The sequence below is a fragment of the Haemaphysalis longicornis genome, unplaced genomic scaffold (assembly GCF_048455015.1).
Source record: "Haemaphysalis longicornis isolate Haplotype H1 unplaced genomic scaffold, Haemaphysalis longicornis Haplotype H1 scaffold_4, whole genome shotgun sequence".
NCBI classification, from domain to species: domain Eukaryota; kingdom Metazoa; phylum Arthropoda; class Arachnida; order Ixodida; family Ixodidae; genus Haemaphysalis; species Haemaphysalis longicornis.
In genome coordinates, this window is record NW_027526361.1 from 40,726,291 (window position 1) to 40,751,188 (window position 24,898).

The 24,898-nt window shown below is 44.0% G+C and overlaps 2 protein-coding genes across 2 annotated transcripts in view; one reads left to right on the forward strand and one right to left on the reverse strand.

Moving 5' to 3' along the window:
* Window positions 1-1,316, reverse strand: part of LOC144178553 (cysteine dioxygenase type 1) — a 59,060-nt gene extending 57,744 nt beyond the window's left edge. Inside the window, exon 1 of the mRNA XM_077706491.1 lies at window positions 1,071-1,316. Within this exon, the coding sequence (XP_077562617.1) occupies window positions 1,071-1,258 (188 nt within the window). The 5' untranslated portion in view covers window positions 1,259-1,316. The remainder of the gene's footprint in view (window positions 1-1,070) is intronic.
* Window positions 1,317-1,829: 513 nt separating this feature from the next.
* Window positions 1,830-24,898, forward strand: LOC144178554 (AP-3 complex subunit sigma-1-like). The gene is made up of 6 exons (XM_077706492.1): window positions 1,830-2,001; window positions 2,098-2,189; window positions 4,760-4,871; window positions 14,529-14,600; window positions 16,801-16,908; window positions 20,810-24,898. The coding sequence occupies exons 1-6, from the start codon at window positions 1,933-1,935 to the stop codon at window positions 20,927-20,929; spliced, it is 573 nt and encodes a 190-aa protein (XP_077562618.1). The 5' UTR covers window positions 1,830-1,932; the 3' UTR covers window positions 20,930-24,898.

The window sequence follows — 24,898 nt, forward strand, 5'->3', positions numbered from 1 at the left end:
TTTTTGCGCTAAGGCTACGACTACAAATGTACACTGACGGGCATGGACACAACGCACGTCGTTCAATGTCACGACAACGAGATATATTGCGAGAAGCAGCTGTCTGTCGCAGGCTCGGTGCGATGGCTGCGTGTGCGGTCAAGTTGTTAAAGAAAAATGTAATGTATTTGCCATGTCAAAGGCGAATTCCCGGCGGCCTCACCGCAGGATTGTCAAGCTGTGCGTATTGTACCGTGTCAACTGTGCGCACAATGCTCGTTCACTTGTGTCGAGACGGGCACTTAGTTTCGTAAAGCGGGGCAATAAAATAAATATACTAAGTGCGATGGTGGATATGTTACTGTGGAAGTCAAATGAATAATGTTTTAATAAAGGTGCGTCTGGGCTTTGGGGCGTGCTTAGAGCGGGACCGGCTACGGAATAATTTTGTACCACCTGGGGATATTTGACGCGCGCAGGATTGCAGCCAACGAAATTTGGTTGAGTGAATCGAACCCTCAACCTCGGTCTCAGCAGCGAAACGCCCGAACAATTGAGCCGGCGCGCTGGTAAGAAATAAAAAGTACCACGAAATGGCTGCCATTTGTGGATATAGCGATCAACAATCTTCTTTTTCGCTCAATGTGAAGTCATCCGCGGACGCACGGCATTGATGCTCACTTTCTCTCTCACGCACATGCGCGCACACAGAAGACAGAGATTATCTCAGTCATAAAAACGTCTTGACATGTATGCATTATTAAGAACAGCTGAAATGTATACACGCTGATTGACGCTTAAAACTTGCTGCCTGCATTTTAAGCAGCAGCTAGGTGTCCGCTGCACCTTGTAAGTGGTTTACGCGGCAGTTCACGACCGTTGTTTATACTGTCCTGTTCACCGACGAAAATTTCCGAGAAAATTGCTACACCAGTGAAAAGGCCAAAAAGATACGGAGGCAAGCGCAGCCGTACACTCACGCGATGCCAGCAGAAAGTGCAGCTCGAATAATCGCGCCCTGGAAACAGCAAGATAGACGAAAGGCGTCGGGCGACTGGACAGGTGACTGCGCGTAGCCTGCGGCACCTTACCTATGACGGTCGAACTTGGCGTACTGCTGCCACTCCTTGGAACTGCTTTTGTACGAGGCCATCAGGTCGTGCACGTACTCAACGTTGATGTGATCGGCTTCGAACACATGGTGCAGTTGACTGATGAGGTCCTGCAGCGATGCCGCGAACGGCGGCTTCATCGAATTTCGGACGCCTCCCTGCTCCATCGAAACACACGCGCGTGTTCACTGCCCGAGATTTTGAGCGCGTCTAGATGGCGCACATTTTTTAAAGGGCTCAGCGGCCACAGATACGGAAGATTAGGCGTGACGTTTCCGACCGGCTGTTGCGCGCGAGCCAATCACACGCGGGGTGAGGCTCGCGCGTCAGACGAGGTGCAGACGACGAAGAAACTGGTTTCGGTTTCGAAAGCTCTGCTTGTTAAGAAGATTAAGCAATTATTAACTCTATGATGACGCATTGCTAGAAGGAAAAAATTCTACAATGTGAGACATGGTAATTTTAATTATTACTCCGAATTAACGGAATGTTTGCAGAGTAGTTGGATTTGTATGTGACTTCGCAGATGATTTTTGGCGCATATTGGCAAGCTGCTGATTATACTTTGATAAAAATAAAGACAATGTTTTAAATGTAGTGTAACGTTAATAAAATATTAAGAATAAATAGTATTAGTCTTTGGAGGAACAATAGGTTTCGGTTTCGAAACAGTGGCCGCGTAGCGTTTTTTGTGGCGGCTTTTACAGCCATTCGGAACCATTCCAAGCCGCTGAGAAAGAGCGTAAACAAGCACACGTGACGTTGCGTAGCGGTTGTGGAAGTTGCTGCCGCTGAATTCGCCGACTGTTTTCTTGATGTTCCTGTAACATCTTGTACAACAATGATCAAAACTATCCTAATATTTAATCATCAAGGGAAAATCAGACTGTCGAAGTTCTACGAGCACTATGTAAGCACGCACTCCGTAATCGTGAAGTCAAGGGGCGTATCTGCGATTTGCGATAGGCGCTCGACATTGCCTGAAAAACTTTGCTTTATATTTCAGAGTGAAAGTGAGCAGCAACAGATTATACGTGAGGTATTTCAACTTGTCTCCAAACGAGGACAAACTGTGTGCAATTTCCTCGAAGGCGGAAGGTGAGTAACCTGATTCGTCAACCTTCAGGGAGGTTAAAAACAAAACAACGATAAAAACTCTGTGTAATCACTTCCACGGGCCTGTCGGAACTTCATTTACTTAACACCTTACAACAGAGTTTAATTGGGCTGATCGCGTACGTAGCAATGTAAGATGGGTTTGCTTTGAAATCAACCTAATCTCAGACTAGAAGTGCGAGAAGTGGGCAGTGACATTCCATTTGCTGGGTTGTGTTACCTAGTCGTTACGGTTAAAAAAAAAAAAAAAAAAAAAAACGGAAGAGCGTGCACGCACGCACCCGCGTGCTGGCGAGCACGAACCGGAAACATAATGATGTGTGCATTTTTATCGAGTGACTTCTAACGAAAAGATCATGTACCACAACCTGAGCGCAGCGACAGCGCGTGTGTAGATTGATGGACAATGGTAATGGAAAAGCTTGATCATGCGAAGGGAAACATTCACCGGAAACGCAGCCGTATGGCTACAAGGAAAACTATACAGCTTTCTCAGAAACTTCGCAGTTGAAGAAAAAAAAACTAGTCCTGGTCCTCAATTTCAGGTGCATCCAGTTCTTTTTTTTCTTTTTTTTTTTTTGTGCAGAAACATGCTATACACCTTGAGGGCTGGGTCATGCGAGCACATGTCAAGTAATTATTGCTCAGACGGATTTAAAGGGGCCATGCAGACAAAACACAAGTTTGGTTCATTCCATAGATTGCCTTGTTAGAATCATACTGACACCACTTTTAATGCACACTTTGCTCAAATTAGCTATATAATTACGAAAAAAGGAAATGGCCATGCGACCCTCTAGGTCATTTCCCGCAACAGAACCTATGAGGTCACATGAGCCCAGCTGTGTGATTGGCTGAGGCCGGCAAAAGCAAACGCAAATTAGGCACGGCTTATAAGCTTGCCGAACGAACTATTGCGCTTAAATGTAATGCATATTCATTTTACAGCAGTAAGCGATAAACAACAAAAGTTACGAAAATACACGTAAGCATAGAAGTACCGATGCGCACTGCTGTTGGACTGGGCGCACTATGCTTGTTTTAGCTGCACAGGGGTCCGCTGCTTTGGAGTTGTCACACATGACACTGGCCGATTGGCGTAACTGCGTAAGTGGCGTTGTCTTATGGGACCCTGTTTGTCGAGCATACCCCATGTTTCACGAAAAGATTACTTTCTACCATAACAAAACTAAGCCAGGAGCAAATACGGTCAAAAACAAAGCAATGGCAGGATACGGGTCGCAGCTGACTATGGTAGCGCCATCTGGGAGGACTGACGGTAAGCAAGGCTGCAGAGCCTAATGACGCACTAGAAAATCGTTTGAATACCTGCCCCCATGACTTCATTGCAGACGTCACAAAAACACACGATTTGGCGGGAGAATGAAAATTTTAACCTAAATTGATTAATTTCTTAGTGAATACGGCATCGTTTTCTGCCGAACAAGCACGGGGGGCACTATCAAACACAAAATCTTTCGAATAAAACAAAGTTGTATTTTGTCCGCAAGGCCCTTTCTTTAAAGGAGCCATGAAGGCAAACTACACGTTTGTTGTATTCGCAAGATTTTGTGTTTGATAGTGCCCCCAGTGCCTGCCCGGATGCAAACAATGCTTTATTCAATGAGAAATTAATTAATTTAATTTAAAATTTCGATTTTCCCGCTAAATCGTGCGTTTTCGTGGTCTGCAATGGCATCACAGGAACCAACCACTCTGCAGCCGATTGGGAAGCCTTGTTTACCGTTAGTGAACCTAGATGGCGCCACCATACTATGACAAATCGTTTTCTGCCTTTGTTTTGTTTTTGACCGTATTTAAACCTGGCTTTTTTTGTTCGGGGAGAAAATAATGGTTTTGTGGAACATAGTGCTAGCTCGACAAATATGGTCACGTAAGACACCGTTGCTTGCGTCACTCGGCCAGTGTCATCTGAGACAACCCCAAAGCCCCGCAATCCTGTGCAGCTAAACCAAGCATAGTGCACGCAGTACCAACAGCAGTACGCATCGGTACTTCTATGTTTACGTGTGCTTTCGTAACTTCCACTGTTTGTCCCACCACTCTTGCGGCTTGGAAAAGAATGTGTCCTAAATTTAAGCGCAAATAGCTCGTTCGGCAAGCTTAGAAGCTCTGCCTAATTTGCGTTTGCTTTTGCCGCCCTCCGCCAATCGCAGAGCTGACTGGTATGACATCACAGGTTCTGTTGCGGGAAACGAGCGAGTGGGAAACATGGCCATTCCATTTATTCCTAATTATGTAGCTTATTTGAGCGAAGTTTACGTTAAAAGTGGTGTCAATATGATTCTAACAAGGCAATCTTTTGAATGAACCAAACTTGTGTTTGGTTCATTCAAAAGATTCGAACCCTACAATCAATCAATCAGTTTCGCCCCAACCTTGCCATTGTTACTGCTACTACTGTGAACGACCTCAGTAAGCTGTTTATGAGCTTTACTTTATTAAACATAGTTTGTCTCCCAGATAAGTTTTCGTTACACTGGGGTTGTGCAGAAAAAGGGTAACAGTTGCTCTTTGTGGCGATTTTTCAGCCGGATCGGCAATTCCGACAACAAGATTATCTACCGCTGCTATGCTACCCTGTACATTGTGTTCTGTGCGGATTCCTCCGAGAGTGAACTAGGTATCCTGGATCTAATTCAGGTATGTTTAGTAGAACATTTGTCATACCTAGCAACTCAGTGAACAGTTTGGTGCATTTGATTCCCTAAGTTTTATTTGGTAACGTGCTTTAAATTGCCTTTAATTGCTTTTATCTCGAACACAAATATGCTTTTTTTTTTTAGTTCAATGCATAAATTATGACGGAATGTGCCAGAAATTTGTTTTTTTCTTCTAACGTACCTATGCCTGTTTTGTTCAATGTATAATTGTGGTCGAGTATGCCATAAAATTGCTCTTGTATAAAAACGTTTCCTCTTATCTTCTTTAAATTAGTCTGCCGAATTATTAATGTATATGAATGTACATTGCAATTGCTGGTTGAACTGTATGAGGGGAACGTTCCTCTTCAAGTCCAAGATGGCTTTTTGCCCGCGTCCACAGCATAGCCATTATGTTGAAATAAACGTGAGTAAACATATCAGAAAAGTAGGCCTGGTCACCTCAAGTAACCTGAATGTTGCGAAGTGTTCAAATATGAGTGGCTTCGGCAAAAAAGTGAGAGTGGATACATTTAGAGTCAGCGCACCCGAACCATAAAGAACTAGTAGAGAACAAGCCCACCTCCTGCCTTCTCTTTCCGTTGACTTCATTTTGTCATTGCGTGCCTGTCCTCCTCATCTCGTGTGTGATTCACCCACCTTCCTTAACCCCGCACCTTCCAAATACTATGTCCACGGGTCCCCGCAGCACAGCAGGTGTTTTGGGTGGTTTGCTTCACTCCTAGTTCAGAGTTTCCAGGGGTCACTAATGCTGATGAACTTCCTCTGCTGCAGTGTATAAGGTAAAGCAGGGATATTTGGAAACCATCTTGTACTTACAAAATGAAATTTAAGCCAAACATGGCATTCATCTCTCTAGGTCTAAAGGACCACAGTAATAGACTTGGTAAAGAGAACTGGGAAGGAAAAGTACAGCAATAGGGAAAAAGATGCGCAGCGGGCCTGCGGGGAATCGTCCCTTGAACGAGAAATGGGTTGGGGGATTAGGGAAAGGAAGTGGGTAGCAGTGGCTGAGGTTTTATTTATCGATTGAAAACCAGTTTTCACCTAGAACAGAAAGGTTGGCCGGTTTAATTTTTTTCAGTCTGGACACATGTAAGAAACCCCAAAAGGCTTAGTGTGCATCCATAGACGAAAAAGTTTTTCTTATTTAGAAAAAAAAAAGCAAAAAAACGTCTGGTGCAATTGTGTTGCCTGTATTATAACAGTGTCCATAATAACAAGACAAAAATGCCTTTATTTACCCGTTTCATCCCTAAAATAGTTGTCCATAGTCCAGACTGCGGGTTTCTATATTAACGGGCCGAATTTCATGGCCCGCCCACCCCTAACCTCGCCATTGTTACTGCTGCTACTATTGTGAACGACCTCAATAAGCTGTTGTTTTATTAGCTTTACTTTATAACTGTGGTTTGTTTCTCAGACAAGTTTTCGTTACAGTGGCGTTGTGCAGGAAAAGGGTAATAGTTGTTCCTTGTGGCGAGGACAGTTCAAGATTTAAACTTTTAAGGTTTGAGCACAATTGGAGCAGCCACATCTCCAAAACTGTATTCTTGGAGCACTCATTTATTTATTGTTGCAACATGCTATGTACCACATCAATGTACACTACGTTTCATGTTGTGCATGGAACTGCAAACATGAAGCTAGTTTATAAAAACAAACACCTGTAGGAAAGCTGCTATCCCGCCTATGCAGGGTTGGGACCAAGGGTTGCTGGAGACCATGTGATGCTCAAATGTCACAATGAAAAACTTCCAAGTTTGCAACATCAGGCTACTTCAGAAGCTCACCCGCCGTGGTGGCTCAGTGGCTAAGGCGTTCTGCTGCTGAGCACAAGGTCGCGGGCTCGATTCCCGGCCGCGGCGGCCGCTTTTCTGATGGAGGCGAAAAGCGAAAACCCCCGCACGGGGCACCTTGAGTAATCTTGGTGACGGTGAGTGGCGACACCGCGTACCCCGAGCCCCCCATACTTAAGCTGTTACCTACCGTGGCGAGAAGTTGAAAGGTGAAGGGTTAGAAGCCGTGAACGGTGGCCGTCGGAGCCCTGGTCAAGCTCCGGCCGATGGGCTCCCTGTCTGTCTATCAGGCTGGGAGCTCCGGGACCTCTTTGACCATCAGGGTAACGTCAAAGAAGAAAGTACCCCAGTTCCCTGCTTTATACTATGCCGCATGGTACTTTCGAAATCCTCTCTTCCAAATGATCGGGCCCCAAAAAGGGCCCGCACCGATGTAATTTTCAAACCTCTGCCCAACATGAAATTTAACACCCCGGACAACTTTCCTCGCTTCTTAGTGATACAATCTAAGAACAAGGAATCTCCAGTTACCTGCAAGTCGGTCTTCTTAATTGCCAAGTTCATTGAGAGTGTAGTTGGCGCGAACTACAAGGCAAAGAAGCTGACATCGGGGGACGTGCTTGTAGAACTATCTACTAAAAAACAATCTGATAGTCTCTTGAACCAGACCGACCTACTTGGCCTTGAAGTAGCTGTAACGCCACACCGGAGCCTTAACAGCTCGCAGGGCGTCATATCTGAGATGGACCTGCTCAATGAAAGTGAGTCTGACCTCCTCGAGGGCATGCGTGACCAGGGCGTTACTGCGGTAAGAAGAATAATGATCAGACGCGATGGCAAAGAAGTAAAAACGAAACATGTGATCCTAACTTTTGACCGAAGTGTCCTACCGGAGTCTGTCACTGCAGGCTTCCTTCATTGCAACGTACGACCTTACATACCCAACCCACGCCGCTGCTTCAAGTGCCAGCGGTATGGGCACAGTACTACCACCTGCCGCGGAAAACTGACATGTGCCAAGTGCGCAGGACATCATGACCCTTCAGAGAACTGTGCTTCTAACGTATTGAAATGTGCGAACTGTGAACAACCCCACGCTGCATACTCTCGGTCATGTGCTAAATTCAAAGCCGAGAAAGAAATCATAAACATGAAGGTCACCCAGAACATTACCTATCAAGAAGCACGACAGAAACACTCAATGTTTTCGCAAAGGTATGCCGATGCAGCTCGCCGGGGGGCGGAGCGGCGTCTAGTCACGGCGGCCACCCAGTACTGCGAAGCAGACTTGGTGCCGTCCCAGCCCCCCCAGGTGCTGCCCAAGGCAGCCCAACCATCTGACACGACACCTGTGGCGCCCGCAAGTGTTGTGTTAGCTGCAAGTGTGAGGAGTGACGGCTCTGCCGTCAATCCCCCTCTTCAGGCTGCCGGACTGCAGGCGGCCATGGACGTAGATGTGGTCGGTTCCACGACCACTTCTGTGTCCAACAAACAGTCGGGGACGGCAGGGGCTCCTGCCTCCACTTCGAACATATCTCGAGGCGGAGCCCGCAAGGACTCCATCTCGTCACTGTCACACCACTCAGATGATGACATGGAGGTAACACCGTCTCTGCCAGTGCCAAAGGCGGAAAGAGAACAGCGCACCATGGCGGGGCGAGGCAAAAAGCCACCAGCCACCCGTGTCACAGGCCCAAGTCAGAACCGATAGATAGTATACATCCAGCCCGAGTCCTCATCTACACCAGGTAAAATCTCCTCCCTAAACATTTATGGTAGCACAAATAATTACACAGTGGAACTGCCGGGGCCTTATTAAAAACCTAGATGATATATATGAAATCCTACACAAAACGCAATCAGCCATCCTATGTTTACAGGAGACACACTTGAAACCTAAGCACACCAATTTCCTGAACCAATACTCAGTATTTAGGAGAGACAGAGATAGCTGCACGCACTGCTCTGGTGGCGTAGCTATAGTTACGCAAAAATCTATCCCTTGCCAATCTCTTCAACTGCGTACCGCCCTAGAAGCGGTTGCAATCCGGGAAATTATTTTCAACAGATTAACAACAATTTGCTCACTATACATTCCCCCTGAATATCGTTTATCTAGCTCTGAATTTGAGTCTCTCATAGATGAGCTGCCGGAACCGTTCCTACTCGTAGGTGACCTGAATGCACACAGCCCACTATGGGGATCTGAACGCACAGATTCCCGGGGCCGCTTGATAGAAAAATTCCTCTTCTCATCCGGAGCTTGTCTCTTTAACAAAAAAGAGCCGACATACTACAACACTACACACAATACATACTCACACATAGACTTGGCGATCGGCTCTTCTGTCCTCTTTCCGGCTGTTGAATGGGAAGTGGACGACAACCCCTATGGGAGCGACCACTTCCCTGTCATCTTGAAAGGCATTGATAAAGCCCGTAACAGTTCCATCTGCCATAAAAAGTTTAAGGAATCTGGTGCTGATTGGTTAAAATTTAAACAATTATCTCAGCTTTCATACACGTCCTTAAGCTATTTGGGCATTGACGATGCCTGTGAACTGGTGACTGCACACATTCTTCATGCTGCCGAGGGCTCAATTCCGCAAACATCTGGTGCCACACCTAACACTAGGAGGCCGTGGTGGAATGAAGAGTGTAGGCTTGCACGGCAGGCTCAAAATAAGGCGTGGGGTGTCCTTCGCAGGTACCCCACTACGCAAAACTTGATTTCCTTCAAACGTGCAAAAGCACAAGGAAGACGCATTCGCCAGCAAGCAAAAAGAGATAGCTGGCGCTCTTTCGTGACTTCTATCAACTCGTACACAGATGCAGGCAAAGTATGGAACAGAATTAAAAAGTTTAATGGACGGAAAACACACACCCTACCTTTGGTCAACAGTACAGGCGATACCCTAGAGGACCAGGCAAACACACTTGCGAAATACTTTTCATATGTATCGAGTTCTGCTCATTACACGAATGCTTTCTTACGACACAAAACATCTATGGAGAAGAAACCGATTCGTGATAACAAAAGATCTGACGAACCATACAACACGGAATTTTCCATAACAGAGCTTTTGGTCGCCTTGGGAACATGTAAGGCTTCAGCGCCTGGGGCAGATAGTATATCATACACAATGATACAACATCTGCACCCAGAAACTCTCCGAACACTCTTGCACTTGTTCAACAAAATATGGGCGGCGGGATACTTTCCGAGAGCTTGGAGAGAAGCAGTTGTAGTTGCCGTATTAAAACAGGGGAAAGATGCCTCACTACCTGCCAGTTACCGACCGATAGCTCTGACAAGTTGCTTAGGAAAGGTTTTTGAAAAAATGGTAAATAAGAGGCTAATCCATTTTCTTGAATATAACGGCATCCTGGACAGTTGTCAGGCTGGTTTCCGATCAGGTCGAAGCACAACTGACCAGCTAGTTGCCTTTGAGTCGTATGTCAAAGATGCTTTTATCCACAAACAGCACTGTCTTTCTGTTTTCTTTGACTTAGAAAAAGCATACGATACAACTTGGCGTTACGGCATACTGCTTGATCTCAAGGCATTCGGTGTGTCTGGACATATGCTAAACACTATTGAAAGTTATTTGTCGGAGCGGACATTTAGGGTAAGAGTAGGGACAGTGGTATCAAGAACATACATACAAGAAAATGGGGTTCCCCAGGGTGGAGTATTAAGCTGTACTCTGTTTATAATTAAAATGAATTCACTTGGGAAATCGTTGCCACCCTCAATCTCCTACTCAATGTATGTTGACGACGTCCAAATAAGCTTTAGGTCATGCAATCAGTCCATATGTGAAAGGCAGATACAGTTAGGTGTGAACAGGCTTGCAAAATGGACGGAAGAAAATGGTTTTAAATTGAATCCTCACAAAAGTACATGTGTGTTATTCACAAGACAGCGTGGAATTCGTCGAGAACCCGATGTCATACTGAACGGAGAACGGATTGCTGTCAAGAAAGAACACAAGTTTTTAGGTGTTGTACTTGACGGAAAACTAACGTACGTACAGCACTTAAAGAAACTCAAACAAAAATGCCTAAAAACCATTAACATTTTAAAAGTGTTGTCACATCAGTCTTATGGTGCTGATAAAGACTGCCTTCTACGTCTCTTTGTGAGTTTAGTTAGGTCACGTATAGACTATGGAAGTGTAACATACGGGTCCGCGTCTAAAACTGCCTTAAAAATGTTAGACCCAGTACTACATTTGGGCCTTCGCCTTGCCTCTGGAGCCTTCAGGACAAGTCCAATCCAGAGTCTTTATGTAGAATGCGACCACTGGTGCCTAGAGCACCAGCGTGCTTATACAGCACTCCTCTATGCTATTAGGACAATGTCTATGACGAATCACCCATGCAATTCTATTGTGAATGACATCTCATCCTCCCATTTGTATTTAGCGCGCCCGTCGATCCCTGCCCCTGTAGCCTTGCGTGTCAAAGGCCTTGCAGAGGAGATAGGGGTGTCTTTAGATGATGGCATAAAAACCTGTATCGCCGATATAGTCCCACCTTGGGACATGTCAACTATTCATTGTGACACATCCTTTAAACAAATTGACAAGCGTCGTGCACCCCGCGAATTGATTTTACAGCATTTCTTAAGTTTACAACACAGATATCCATGCGCCTCTTTTTACACAGATGCTTCCAAGTCTTCTTCTTCTGTGTCCTGTGCTGCACATGGCCCGGACTTTGCCAGCACAAGGACATTGAACAGAAATTGTAGCATCTTTACAGCAGAAGCCTATGGTATTCTAATCACAGTGGAACACATTACACAGAACAAAATACAACAATCAGTCATCTACACAGACTCCCTAAGCGTAGTAACTGCATTGGATTCCTTTAAGCCCACAAAAAACGTTATTCTAAACCGCCTTTTTAAAGCTCTTATAACTGCCTATAAGTCAAAGCTAAAAATACTTGTTTGCTGGATCCCTGGACACAGTGGCATTCTGGGCAATGAAATTGCTGACCAGAACGCCACTTTGGCGGCCCTACGTAGTGGTGTTGATGTAGCGCAGGTCCCTCACCTCGATCTGAAACCAGTAATCCGGAGGGGAATCCGTAAATGCTGGCAGCACATGTGGGACACACACACAGACAACAAGCTCCACTCAGTAAAACCAAACCTAGGAAGATACACAACAGAAAAACAAAACAGATTCATTGAGGTATCCATTTGCAGACTGCGAATAGGCCACACTTACGCTACACACGCATATCTTTTGAATGGAACACTCCCACCTGTTTGTAACAAGTGTGGGGAACGGCTCACCGTCCTCCATGTATTAATTGAGTGCACATTCTGCAATGAAGCCAGAAAACGGCATTTCCCGAAAATATATACCTACAACATTCCACTACATCCTTCACTGTTTTTAGGAGATGAACCTATGTTTACAAACAAAAGTCTTTTAAGTTATCTTGCAGACATCAAGCTTTTAAAACTCATCTCGTACAGTGCGTGACCTCAGAGCCTACGAGCAGTGAGTGAGGCCCTCATGCTCCCTTTGTCCGCACGGGAGGCCCACTCACGTCGCATGCTCTTTGGCTCGAGGTGCATCACGTTGCACCCATAATCCATTTCAGCCACCATTATGAACATCTTCATGCTTTAGTGGACGGGCCCTCTACACCCATATATACAGTATTTTAAGATGTATCATACTCATTTCATACATATTTTAAGCACAAACATGACTATTGAAAGACCACGTAACATAGTTCTGGCGCTCTTTGGTCTTAGAAACCCTTGCGCCAATAAACCACAAACATACATACATACGAAAAGCGAAAACGCCCATGTATGTGAGATTTCGGCGCATTTTACAGATCCCCAGGTGGCAAAATTAATCCAGAGCCCTTCACTACGGCGCGCGTCATCGCCTGTGTTGCGTCGGCACGTTAAACCTTAAAATCAATCAACCAGTTACTACAGAAGCTCACACTAGAGCACTGCACGGGCCACAATTTCTAGGCCCGGCCCGGCCCAGCCCAATAGAGAGACGGCCAGGGCCTGGGACAGGCCGGACAAATTTTTAAAATATGAGCCCGAGCCCAGCCCAAGCCTGACGAATTATTAAAATCTGAGCCTTAGCCCAACCCGAGCTTAAAAAACTTCTGAAATATGGGCCCAAGCCCAGCAGAATTCAACCAAATAAGCCCGAGCCAACCAGACTGTTGTTAAATATCATTCCTAGTCCGACAGGCTATGAACACAAGTTTTCTGTTCACCTAAAAAGCGTAAGCACAAAGCGAATACGACTACTGTGGATATAAATTTCCTTTAAACTTGGACCGAATTTGGTACAACTTAAATATCCTCACTTATAAGCTGTATTTTCGATAATCGTCGAGCTTCATTTTTCACTTAATTTGCCAGTCTTTGAAATCTTGGTAACATCGAGGGTGCCTTAATGATTTTGAGCCCTACGAGCTATGAGCAGTGGGTGGAGCTGCTGACCAGCTTTGACCTCTCACACCAGCAACGATTGGTGGAGAGGGCACAGATGGCCAGCACAGTCCAAGGCATCGCGTACTAAGGAAGCCTCCCACCGTGCAGGTGCCCTTACGTCAGCACCTCGACTCAAATAAAGTTTATTCATTATCATCATTGCAATTCTTCAACAAATATTGCACCTCTCGTTCCATTCCTTGCTGAAATTTGAGCAGACGGTGCGTCTGGTTTCACCACTTCATTTTTGTCTTTCCCTCTAGCAGCATTATTTGGCAGCATTATTTTATTTGCGCTTCTGTTCTTTCTGGCCTTGAATCGGGGTTTAAAAAAAATTTTACCCGAAAAAATCATGGACTCTACTTAAAAGATCGGTCCTTCAAACTTTGCACACAGTGAAAAGTCCAGGTCACGTTTGTTTTGTTTGTTTTAGTTTGCAAAGCAGAGAAAAAAGACAATCATGTTGTACTCTGTGGCTGGAGTTCTCTCGTTTTCTGGCCCGCCCTCTCCCACCATGCTGATGGGGCCCAGACTTTTTTTTTTATTGATTATGTGAAAGCTTTCTAAGTGCAATCATCTTTTTATCATGTCTCAACAGCGCGATAGTAAATTCGCACTTTGCTTTTTTTCTTTTCTTTTTTTTTTCACTTACCCTGGAAGATCAACAAGAAAACTTTTTCTTGTGAACAATTTAGTATTTGTGGCACAGGACTGCCATACCTCAGGGACTGCCCGGGCCGGCTCTGGCCGGTATGGCCCGGAAAAATTTTAGTTTAAGCCCGAGCCTGGCCCGGGCCTGAGAAATAGTGTCCTACCCGGGCCAAGCCCGGCCCAAGCCCGGCCCACGGGCTTGGCCATGCTCGGGCTTTTGGGCCGGCCTGGGCCTGTGCACTGCACTAGCTCACACTACAGCTAGTGAACAGTGGCATAAAAATGCAGAGTTCAATAGTTTGACATAACACAGCACTTTCAAAAAAGCTTTTGGTCTCAGTGGCTTATTAAAAAAACCATGGATCTTCAATGAAATGAAGGGATAGTTGTCAGTGTGATTGAGGGTAGCCGAAAAAATGTACCTTTGTTTCTCATGTGGGAAGCACATGAAAAAGCTAGCAGTGTTTTTTTTACTCAAAAAGCCATTTTGTAGGGGAGCATGACTAAGCAATAGAGAAAGATTACTGTGTAGGTCATCTGGCAGAAGCTGATGTATGAGCCACTGAATGTCACATTTTGTGGGAAATTTAAAATCACTGTAGGCGTGGCATTCTTGTATGTTTCTTGCTAGTGTGATGTTAAATTTGGGGGATGTTTTCTAAATGCCGACTTGTTTCTGCATGGATGGATGTGATTGCAGGTTCTAGTGGAGCTGCTTGACAGGTCCTTTGAAAATGTGTGTGAACTTGACCTCATCTTCCACATGGATAAGGTAGGTGGCTGCTTGCACCTCAGGTGGTCTGCACCTGTGGATTTGACTAGTGCAGAAATAAAATGGATGCTGACGTGCCTGCATCGCTAACTGCATGGCAGTTTTTATTGCTTGTGTCTTTTTTGTTTTCTTGTCTTAAAAAGAGGAAAAGTGTACTGTCACGAGTGCTTATTTCATGCATCAGTTGGCAGCTGAGAGTCCTAAGAGTATTTTGTCCACTTGTTGACACTGGTCATCAAGAACTACGACGACATACAAGTGTCGAAGTGTGACTCATGCTGACTCATTTTAAACACGTGAATACCATGATTACTCAAGCATCAGGGAGGGAAAAGAACTCACACAGTAAAAAAAAGAGGTCATGCTGCAAAAAATGAAACAAAATGAATGGCGATAGGCTTTGAGGATGAAAAGCATGTTATTAGATTGATGGGTGCAGCCTTAACTGTCCTCAAAGTGTGGCCTTTGGTTTTGTCAGGGCAACTTCATTTCAAAGTAACAGGTACCGGTAAACTAGCCTAATCTATCATTTTTCTTACCTAAACAGTTCGCAGGTATTTGTATGTATATATTTTTTTAACACACTGAGTTTTTTAACCTTTTCGGTGTCACTGACTTACCAGTACGTTTTTGCATTTCCCCTCCGCAGTGTCACGGACGTACCGGTACGTTCTCCATTGTGCGTTCAAAAATTCACACCATAGCGCAAAGCCGGTGCACCTGGACTGTTTGCGCCATCTGTCGAATCTTTCTATAGTAGCTCATATTTTCACTCATTAGCTCTCTGCGACGATATATTAGAGTACGGCGTGACCGCGCCCACCCTCTGTTGCTGGGGACCTTGGTCAATCCACGTGCTGTGGTCTGTCAGGATGAGTGACCATGTGGCACGCATGCGATTACGTGTGCAAGGGTTGTTGTGCCATCCGCAATGGGTTTCTAGGTATTTTTTTTAATCTGTTCCTGCGTCTGCTACGGCATGCCAGGTTATCCCAGCTCGCCGTTGCTTCTCAGATAGACCAAAACATGACTCAATCGCGCCTTTCGCTCGCTCATTTCTGTGCATTGTGCGGGCTGCTGATAGTGCTCCCTCCATGTGCGCGGTCACTTTCGAACAACTGACCGCGCGGGGCCTTCGACTGCATACAGGAGCGATGATTCTTCGATTCCAATCCGATTGCAAGCGAGCTCGGATTCGCAATCTGAGAGTTTCTCATCCGAGGAAAGGGTGCGAGTTCCACAGCGTCAGATTGTGATGTTTAAACGGTGGGGTCGTCGTCCTGAAAGCGTGCACGGCAAACCAAAAATATCTGGAGGGAAGGCGATTTCTCACCTACGCTCTTTCCTTTCGACGCATTCGGTTCGGGACGCTATCATAGTCAAATAAATCACTGTGTTCCTTCCCTCATATTTCGGAAACCAAGCCGACACGGCCAGCAACACTCGACAGGGAAAGGGTTAAATAATGGCCGATATTAACCGTCACTTATTTACTGTTATTTGTTTTGAACCGTAAAAGATCTACCCCCATATTCACAAACTTAGGGACATGTGGGGATTTTTCTACCTTGGTTTAGAGATTTCGTGAAAGGTTGGTAACTCTGTATGCACGCGTGAACCGACATAGGCAGCTGCAGCTGTAACTTGTCGCTCCTCACCAGAATAGAAATCTTGATGAAAACAAAGTTTACCTTGCAAGTCAGGGGATGATACTTTGGGGAAGAGTTGCACTAAGGATTATCATTTGTGCTGCTAGTGAAAGCAGCCATCAAATCTGTCCTGTGATGCTAAGCTTAAAGTTTTCTATATTTACCGGCCACAAATGTGGCTAAACAAAACGCTTTGAAACCACCATCAAATGTATGTTTCGTCGTATTGGCGCAGTAAATGGGCTGCACCCATGCAGTGCATGCTGAGTGGAACGTTGCACTCCATCCTCATTTCCTTATGCTCAACTTGTCATTTGATAAGGCTGCCTTAAATTCCCGCAAAGATGACCTTTGAAATGCATGGTGGCATTTTCTTACACCTGTCTCTTTCCATACCTCAAGAACGGCTGCCTTATCACATCAGTTTAGTTATAGCTTTCAGAATATGGGGTCGCAAAACTCCAGAGTTTTGGCACCTTGGCAAACGCCTGGCCAAAGTTGGTTACAAATGGTTATTATTCATGTGTAACACTTTTTGTTTTGTTTTCCAGGTGCACCACATCCTGAACGAACTTGTCATGGGGGGAATGGTTGTGGAAACCAACATGACTGAACTCACGACGCGTGTAACGGAACAGTTTAAGATTGAGAAGCAGGAGGTAGGTGTCTGGGATTATTGTTGTCACCTCTTGGGCAAATACCATTTCAAAACAGAATTTCAAGGAGAAAACAAGTGTGCAGTAGCAAATGTTAGTTAGCGATGAAAATTGCATTGGGCAACTGTTCTATGTAACAGCTAGCACCTTCCTTGTTGCAAATTATTGTTAGGAAGAATTGATTTGAAGGTTTTTTGACACATCAGAAAATGTTAATGAATCAAATCCTTTGTTTGACCAATTAGCGAATAAGCTTTACCGGGGAAGTATCAAGCTGTTGTCATCATATCTGAAGCATGTAGTAAATGAAAGCAGGAATTGAAACAGGACCTTAATGTTGACTAAAAAGAAAGAGCCAAGCATGGAGCCTTAAAGGGGCCATAAAGACAAAGTATGGTTGCATTTACCCAAATAATACTGATACAAATTTTATTGTAAATTAAAAAAAATAATCTGGATATTAGAAAAAACGCATGAATCGGCGACAACTCACCAAACAACACGTTTTCGCCAGGTCCGTATCACGCCACAGGATCTTGTTTGGGCTATTGGCGGCCGCCGACCAAGGCCACCATCGACAAATGTGACCGGGCGATTGTAGTGGGGCGTCTAGCTCCGTTTGACCGTTCCTCTTCAATGGTAACGACGTGCAGTTAACCCGCTGAGAACTGTGTTTTCAGTGTGCACTTTAGTGCATCACTGCTGACATTTGTGGCACAAAATTCGGAAGTTTATTTTATTTCTTAGATTTTTTGGTTAGCAAAATGTCTTTTGGCACTGATATCAAGTTGAGTAAGTTACCAATGGCTAGTTCTTTCAAATTCAGCAATGTTTTATCTCATCTTCATGGCACCTTTAGGGTACACCGATAATAATAATAATAATAATAATAATAATAATAATAATAATAATAATAATAATAATAATAATACTTTATTTGTACTCATGGTGGGTGGAACCAGGCATACAGGGCCACAGAAGGCGGAATTGCCCATACCTAGTCAAGCTTGCGTACCCAAGTTTGAGAATACACTCGATGGAGGGGCGACACACTCACGAATACCTATGCATATAAAACGGAGAGTGTGCAGAAATTCAGCGACGTTTTCTGTAATTATATCTAGCTCAGTTGCGCTAAGGTCAGGTAAGACCACTTGGTTAACTGCTGAAAACTATGCTGTACGTTTGTGCCCAATGTTCACCTTCTGTTACTTGCAGTGTTATGCAGGATTTTAATTGGTGGAGAGGGGCCAGACCCCTCCGAAAATTTTTTTAAAATAGTAGTAAACAAACATTTGCAAACGGGAAATTTAAAAAGTATATCGTGATTAAGACACACTTCTCAGGGCATAGTAGCCACCCTCTACATAACTTTCCAATTGTTGTCTTTATCTTTGTCATAAAGACAAAAGCAGTGGCGTTGAAATTGCCTTATCAGGATAGAAGCAGACGTCAAAGTCGCATAGCCTAAGCGCCTCGCTTTTGGCGGAAGATGGATGACAGGCAATCTTTAGTTGATGACACACAGAGTCAATATCATCATCAAGTCCACTCTCGTTAACATAAAGCGGAACAGATTCGATACGTCGCAAAGGATAGCTTTGAAGGCGCGTCCGTACTGGGTCGTAGTACTGAAGTGGGAAAATGTCTAAACAAGCAGTAGTGAACAATTGCAGTGCTGGACTGCGCCGAAACGTCGCTAGTGTTGCATTGCACATGAACGACGTCAATACACGTAGTCAAAAGCAGCAAATCAGCGCAAACACAGATAACAGCTTCGCTGCAACACTGGTTCACCAACAGCATGATATCTACATTATTCTTTTTTTTATTACGGCATCTTTTTTTTGTCACGAACTTGACGTACTCGTTATAAAATAAAGCAACCATTACACACAATACCATCTGAGGCTGAGTAAAGTTGTTCTAGTGAAATATTCTCAGAAATATTCCCATCTCATTTAGGTGTTTGTGAGTTGGAGTCCAAGGCAAAACTTTGTTGGAGCGAAGCATGCAAAATAGGTAGTAAGCGAGTGGGTCTCGAGAAGAGAGAGCGAAGGAGGAACATAAAGCCGGCAAAACACCCAAACAGGCCAGAGGCATAGATCGCTTTAACACGAAACTTGGCGTTGCTGCATTGGTGCGACCATTGAACTAATGCGAGCGGAGTGTCAGTATGCTGGAATGGGGCTGCAGCATGCAGGTACATAACGCTCATATAGTATTAATTTACCTTCTCTAACACCAATTTCCTCCCGGAAAGATGAACGTGCTGTGTTTATCAATTTAGACGAAATGCTACAAAATTGTGTTGAATAGCTCTGCGCAGAGGCATTCTAAAAGAAGTTCAAAACCCAACGAAGTTGAAAACTATGGTTATTAAAAAACAAGTACGTATTTCAGAGAGAAATACTACCAGCTAGAGTTTGTGGTCAAACGAGATAAAAACGCTCTTCAAGAAGCAAATCGACATGCTTTTACTTTGCGTAATACGCTGTCTTTTGTAAAGTTCTCATGGTCACGAAACCAAGCCACCATTCAAGACAACATTTGTTAAATGAAAACTTATCAAAGTAAGGACGGCTTTCATCGGCAAACACTGCCGCTCTGCTTGGCAGTTTACAATGCATGCTTGGCAGTTTACAATGCACGCAGCAGAAAATTATAAAAAATTTCTTTCTCCTTCCACCAAGACAATATAAGAGACAAAAATGCCTACCGGATTTATGTGGTTTTTCTGCACCCACCAGTTCTGGGGGATCCATTGATGAGCCGATTCCCTTGCCTCCAGGCCCCACCGCAACCGCACATCGAGAAATTTTCTTTTGCCTGCCACGTTAGCCGTGTTACCACGGCTAACGCTGGCTCTGTTTGATCTCCCTGGTAGTGGCTCCTCGGTCAGGTCGTGGGGCCGGTGTTGCGGATCTTCTAGCACGTGCGTCTGTTTTGTCCCGAGTAGGGGCAAACATTGAGACCGTGTAGATCGAAGAGAGAAACATTATGTACAGAAATTTACATAGTTTGAGACTGAGTGAAGAGAGCAGTGCGCTCCTGCAAGCGAGAGATTAAATAAGCGAATAGCCTTAAGAGTCACCCTCCACGCCGAAAATTTCGTGGGGGAAAAGGGGGAGGGGGGTTCGCGTCCCTCCTCTCCCCCACGTACGCCAGTGGTTACTTGTGTTTGACGGTGGTTTAGGGCAGGCTTGGTCGGCTTAGACTGTGTCTGTTTATGAACCTGGAGCTGTTTTTTCTTTTATCTTCTAATCAGGGTGCAGAGGCTTGTGTGTTTCAAAGAAAAAGCCACAAACTGAATTCTGTGCGAAGCGATGGCCAAAATAGCGGAAGAATTGTGCATTATTCTGTGGAGAGCTCGCTGTGGCACAAATTGCAATTTACATTGCCCATTAACTGCAGTTGCCTGTCCAGAAGAATTTCAAGCTTGGCTAAATAGCCATAACAGTTGCCAATTCACGGCGGTAAAATGATATGCTGGTGTAATCACACTTATACTGTCACAGTGAGACACAGTGGCTAAGCATTGCACTGCTGAGCAGGAAGTTGCAGGTTTGACACCCAATAGTGGCGGTTGTTTTTTCTAATAAGGGCAATAAACAAAAAGAGAGTTGCGTTGACATTTTAGGGCACATTGAAGGTTCTCCGTGTTATCTAAGTTTATCCGTAGCCCTCCCCTATGGTGAACCTCACAGCTTAGATGTGGCTTCAGTGCATAAAACCCTATTTTTACCTTATAATCTCGCGTGCAGCTGTAGTAGCAGCAGCCCTCAATCACAAATTAGCAAATGGTGTAAAGGTGTTCTACTGCAAGCCTTCTCTGTGCTTAAGCATCCAGCAAGCAGTAATGGAAACAACCTTGTTTCCTTTTTTTCTTTTTCTTTTTTTCCAGGGAGGCATCGCCAAAGTTCCTGCCAACGCCATCACAGCCGTTAGGAACATCAATATATCGCAGCAGATAAGGAACATCAAGGTTCCCGATCTGACAGCGCTAAGTCATATCAAATTGTGAAGGTGTTTCCTTAGAGATTTGTTTTATCCCAGACTTTATTACTTCTCACAGCTTGGGTTTTAATGTGGAGCCATACATATGACGTGCACCAATGACAAGTATGTATGACGCAATAATTTTTATGTAGCTCAATTATTTTACACAGCGTTGGGCCAGAAAAATGCGCATTACACCTTTGGGTTTAGAGGTCTGCGGAGTCAGACCAGTGGGGTCATCACCCTGTAGTCATTCATGCCTTGGCCAATGTCAGGACTGCAGGGCTGTTGTAAGCTCTGTTACGCCCCGCTAAGTCCACCGTAAAACCACTCTACAAAAGGTAACAAACACGGAGCATCAAGGAAGCTTCAGGACTGTGCTTTTAATGTGCCTGAACAATCATTGACACACGCCGGTGTGAAGATATGACTTGTGTCCCATTCATTACGCGTGAGTGCCTTATTACAGCATAGAAACAGAATGAAAGTTAAAGCAATGCTGGTGTAGGAGCTCATGGCAGCCAGTGCCTAGCACTGTGAAAATGTTGTGGGGGTGGTGAGGCTGCATTCTACACAGCCCAGAGAGTATTGTGGCAAAACCTGGCAGAAAGGAGAGAAATTTTATTTTTTTGATCAAGATGGTGTTCTGCCTGTAGTGTTGTCAATTTTTACATTCCTCGCTGAGTCAAGTATGATTTGTGCTTTTTTATGGCCGCTGTTTTTTTTAAACTGCGAGTGCCTTGCACTCTTTCAAAGCGGTTTGTCAATAGCTTCACTGATTGTTTAGCGGAACCAGCAAACTTCAGAAAACCGGTTCACAGGGGCTTTCATCAGTGTTATATAAAGCATTATGTAGACTTTTGAAAAGAGTGGCATTTTAAAAGTGAGCTTTCGTGCAGGATTACTTTAAATAACTTCAGGGAAGCAGGCAATCATATGGCCCAAATGGGCCTTGTATAGGTGTCTAATAAAATTGTAGGCCCTGCTTTGTCGCTGTGTGAAAAGCATCTAAGGAAGAAATTAACCAGAGGGTCATGAAACTTAGCATCCCCTGCATGCACTTGTACTGTAGTATTCTGTTCGCAGTAGGGGTGTGCAAATATTCGAAAATTTTGATAATATCGGAAAAGAATGACACGATATCCAGTTTGAGGTCTAATCTAGCAGCACTCGCCAAGAACTTTGAATTCTTTGCAATGAGTTGGAACTAGTTGAGCCTCGGATGTATTGCACTTTGAGCACTTGCAACCAACTGCCACAAACATGCACGGCTTTCTCTGCTAGCGTTTGCAGGCTTGCCTGCAATGCATCACTGATGTGTGGCTAAAAAGCAAAATGAAGGTGCTCGTGGCACACCACTTATCTGAGCCCGTGACATTGGGTCAGCTCCACTGTTGTGCTTCTCTTTTAAGTGCAGAGCACTTTAGGGGCTCGCCTTGTTGTAGCTCGCTCTCTGGACCCAAGTAGAGCCACACGGCGTTTCATCGTAGCGGCTGTCGTCGCAGCATTCCACAGAAGCTTCGAAAGCCAAGCGGTTTATATAGTCGTAAGCATTCGAAACTCGTGAACCGCTGGCACTTGTGACACATCTCCCGTTATTTAGTGCAAAGAAAACTGCAGGTACCTTTGAGGCAAAATATACATATCTAACCAGCAGCACCTGCGTTCATTTAGTTAGGAACGCTCATTGGGTTGGATTTTTTTATAGGGCGTTAAAAAGTGGCAGTGCAACGCCGGCACGTGCAGGAGGAAAAGCAAGCACAAAAAGAACGGAACTCCCGCTGGAACAGTTTCGGGCAGAGGGTGCGTGAGCACCATGAAGGCGGGAAATATGAATTTCATTGGGTGGTAGCAGTGAGCGGATAACAGTGCTACTGCCCATTATGGCGAATCATTGCTCTGCACTTCCGACAGCCTTCACATTGAGTGGAACAGCTTTAAATTTTGCATCCTGGTATCTCTCTAGGTAAGAAAGCCCACCTGCGTACTGACTTCCCTGGTTTCGTGATCAAGAAAGTTATTTTTTTTACCTGTAATGCTCCTTTTTTTGCTTTCTATATGGGACATAGAAAAAACAATAAAGTTGTTTTTGTCAGTGCTATTACGCACCGAAATAAAGCTATATTGACATGAGTGTCGACAGCATGGCACTGAGCTAGTTTGCCAACTGTGTGCGTTTATTCTCACTCACTCACGGTAATTTCGGTCTAAACTCACTTTATATGCTTATATTAGACATTAAATGACCTTCGCAGAACCCATGTTTAAGATTCTTGTCCTTGTAGGTACATCTGTGGCACAAGTGTTTAAAAATAAAATTTATGCATTGTTAGTGCTGGAAAAGGAGCCCACGAGTAGCGTGAGGCTAAGCTGGATGCTCCCAGCTCTTTACGAAAGCATGCCTTTGAGGGTATATACAAGAGGCTCATTTTTCATGCCTTGAGTTGTCCCATGTGCCAAGTTTCCTTTCTGGAACTTGCATGAATGTTGTTAAAAACTGTTAGCGTTTTATTTAATGGAATTGTGTCAACCATAAATTATCATAATACACACTTATACTTCTTTTACATTAATGCTGAAACACTCGTGCTTGAGGTCATTACATGAAATGAAATTTGCCCATTATATATAATATAATGTCATCAATGAAGGTAAATGCAGAAGGATAGTGTCAGTATGTTCGTTGTATGCCATGGAAATATTTTATGTACCCTTTTAAAGGAGTCTTTTGTGTTTATGTGGGCTTGTTAATGAAGCACGCTTGAGAAATTATAAATTTCAGTTTTTTTTATTGTAAATCTGTAACTATTCACTTAGATTTGAAAATATTTTCCGCAAATGCAAAAATCACTTTTCGCACACCCCTAGCATTATAGACATTGCACTGTTTTTTTGTTTGTACCTTTACAGCAGTGAATAACGAGAACACTATGCAGTTTTAGTGTCCTTTTGCATGTTTATTTGACTCTTTTATTGCGTTCACTGTGGTTGGAAATGTTGGCTGGATATTTAGGTGACAGTATTTGTTATTAAATTAGCCGCCAAGGTCATGAAGTTCGTTCAGTGTGTGAACTACACAGTAATTTTACATACTGACCATCATTTGTCTTGAATGCTGATTCCGGGTTGAAACAGACTTGTGTGCATTTCACACCGAGCAATGCATTTTGGGATTGAGTGCACCTTCCATGTTGCTGCCAAAAGGTACCTACATGTAATCGCAAATGAGAACTATGTCCATGTGGTTTGGCCTTAGTTCTTTGATCAACCAAAACAATCAATGGCTTGTTTTGCTGTAGTATAGTTGTTACAAAACCTGGCTGTATAGTATGTTTTATTTCACTTTTCATTTCAAAGTAATATACTATACATGAGAGGTTTTGCATGTTGGAGATTTTTGGAGTTAATCGTGTTCTGTGTATTTCATTATGGATTAATTGTTTCACCTCCCAAGGAAATACTGATTTACCTAATAGTTAAAATCAACACCAAGTGTTGACTTGGCAGATTGTGGTGTCAGGTTTGCTTAATACATTACCATCTTGATGCTTTGTTGCTGTTTGTAGTTTCTATGGATGTTAGGCTTAGCTGTTATAAGAGTTCCTGTCTTTGTCAATGAGTGATGGGCTGGACTCATCATTTTGATGTACAAAGTTGTTTGTTTAATATACAGATACTACTCTTTTTAAAAGTGCTTATAGTCAAAGATCAAAACTAAGTCACAAGAATTTACTACTTATGTGTTGCAGGCGTGTTGCTGGAACTGGTGACAAGTGGTGTGCTTATTTTAAAATACTCGTTGCATGCATAACATTACACAGTGGCAGTTTAATGAGGAGGAAAAAAAAGTTTTTAAAAATCAACATACTCAGTGTTTCAGTGGACCAGTGAATGTACTTCTGTACAGTGTTAGTAATCTTTTACTACCTTTTGAGCAAATCTATATTTTTACGCTCGATCCCCCAACTGTGGCAATAAATATACTTTTGACAAA